We start from the raw sequence: 2,023 nt of genomic DNA on the forward strand, positions 1-2,023 counted from the left end.
CAATTATATTATATATGAGTATTTGTAATAATAAAATATAGAACTATGATATGATTATGATGTCATATGAAAACATACCCATAAATATTTTAATTAACTGAATTCCATACCCATAATATGTAGAGTACACCACAAAATACCTGTTAGTTTATACATATCAGGCTTCTTGCTCTCAGGAGCACCTCTTGTGGACTGATTCATGTACAATGATCACACACACACAAACACACACACACACACACACACACACACACACACACTAAAAATAGGTAAGCAGTGAAAGGCAAGAGATGTAATTCTAGTATACATAATCAGGTTTTACTAATATGCTATGTACAACATCTAAATTATTATTTGAAGCAGTAAAAAAGTAATGGTAAGACAAATGGCAACTTGGTAGTGGCAACTGACGAGGATCTTATTTTGGCTGGCAGGTTACATGAATATCCTATAGGTATTTTTTATGGGAGATAACTGGATAACACTTATGACATACCTCAAACACATAAAAAATAAATGAGTAGGAAAATCACCCTGCTGTATGTGCTGATACAAATTTCAACTAGCATCATAACAATCTAGAAAAGGTATGAAATTCCTTTTCATTTTTCACAACCAAAATTCACCCTATACACTTTTGCCATTCATTCACCTGGAAGTTTATACTGAGATGATATCATGGTAATGAACCATATAATTTTCAAATTCTAAATCAAATTCTATAGGTACAGTCTATCAAACATTAACTAGCTAAAAGTATAAAAATATACATCAACACATTTATAAAATATCTCTAAATTGGCCTCTAAAACAGATCTTTAAGATCACAGATATTGTGCTTCTTCCTTTTGATTCTTTCTTAAAGCACAGAGTTGTTTTATACAAACAGATAAAAAAGAGAAAGCACATCCTGGTGGCTTTCACTGGAAATAAGCATAAAAATAATAAATAATACAATACAATAATACAACAGAAGAAAGCTCTGTTCAGGGAGTGATGACAGAAGTAACAAGAGTGATAGCTAATGCAATTACAACTCTAAGAAGAATAGCAAAAAAACATTGATTTTTGCACAAAGACAAGTATATGGGCTTCAGTTAGACAAAATATCCCGAACAATACTATTACGCTGCCGTTTCAAGCCGCAGGACTCTAATGCACGAAGGATGCCTGGAATAGGGTCTCCATCTATGTTTCTATTGTATTCCTCCAGCAACTGAAAATATATTGAGTTGTATATTAGTGTTGGAGATAGTAAGGCTGTCAAAGTGTTGAAATTAATAGGTCATATTTACTTGTTGATTCTTCACATCTACAAAAAGCTGTCAACAGCCAGAATTATGGTAGTAGCATTGGAATGCTAATTTAAAGGTAATCCTGACCTGGTAAGACCACTATACACCATGGATTTGGGTTTTCCAATGGTTGTATGGTAGATGGAATGGTAGTTCAGGGGAACTCCTCATTCCATTGAAGCTATAGATTGTGGTGTTTATCCTACGGAAAGGGATCAGCCTTTAGTGTTTTAGAAGGCACTACAGACACCTGGTCTCGGGGACATAAGGGTGATAATCTACAAGCCTTGTAAACAAGGGCACCATTGTGCTCTATGCTGGGTTGGCACAGTCAGGAGAGGCCAGGGAGCTTGTTCAGTACTAACTGTTGTCAAACGTGGACATTTGTGAGGGTTTATCTTTGGTAGATTTTCCTAATTCCGGTTAAAACCATACTGAATTCCGTGTGACTATATGAAGCAGATGAGACAAGGGTCTGCAACTCTTTGTATTCTCCAAGGGGAGAATTTGGACTCATCAAAAGGGAAGTCACATGTAAAATTGGATGTATTATTCTTATAACAAACACTGAGCCTGCTCCAGAAAGAGTGGAATAAAAATCTTTTATCCAGTGGCCTATACGTGGGAATATATTTGGGTTATATTCCACTTGTTACCATCCTTACTTAAAGGAGGATAAAAGGGTGGTAAGTAGTATAGCAGCACTCAAATGGGTGTTAGGTAACAGT

The 2,023-nt window shown here is 35.4% G+C and overlaps 1 protein-coding gene across 2 annotated transcripts in view; it reads right to left on the bottom strand.

Moving 5' to 3' along the window:
- Positions 1 to 291: 291 nt before the first annotated feature.
- Positions 292 to 2,023, bottom strand: part of LOC125042799 — a 21,551-nt gene continuing 19,819 nt past the window's right edge. For both annotated transcript variants that reach the window (XM_047638702.1, XM_047638703.1), the window contains exon 5: positions 292 to 1,216. In XM_047638702.1, coding sequence (XP_047494658.1) covers positions 1,094 to 1,216 — 123 coding nt within the window. In that variant the 3' untranslated portion in view covers positions 292 to 1,093. The remainder of the gene's footprint in view (positions 1,217 to 2,023) is intronic.

Source organism: Penaeus chinensis, chromosome 32 (genome assembly GCF_019202785.1).
Source record: "Penaeus chinensis breed Huanghai No. 1 chromosome 32, ASM1920278v2, whole genome shotgun sequence".
NCBI lineage: Eukaryota > Metazoa > Arthropoda > Malacostraca > Decapoda > Penaeidae > Penaeus > Penaeus chinensis.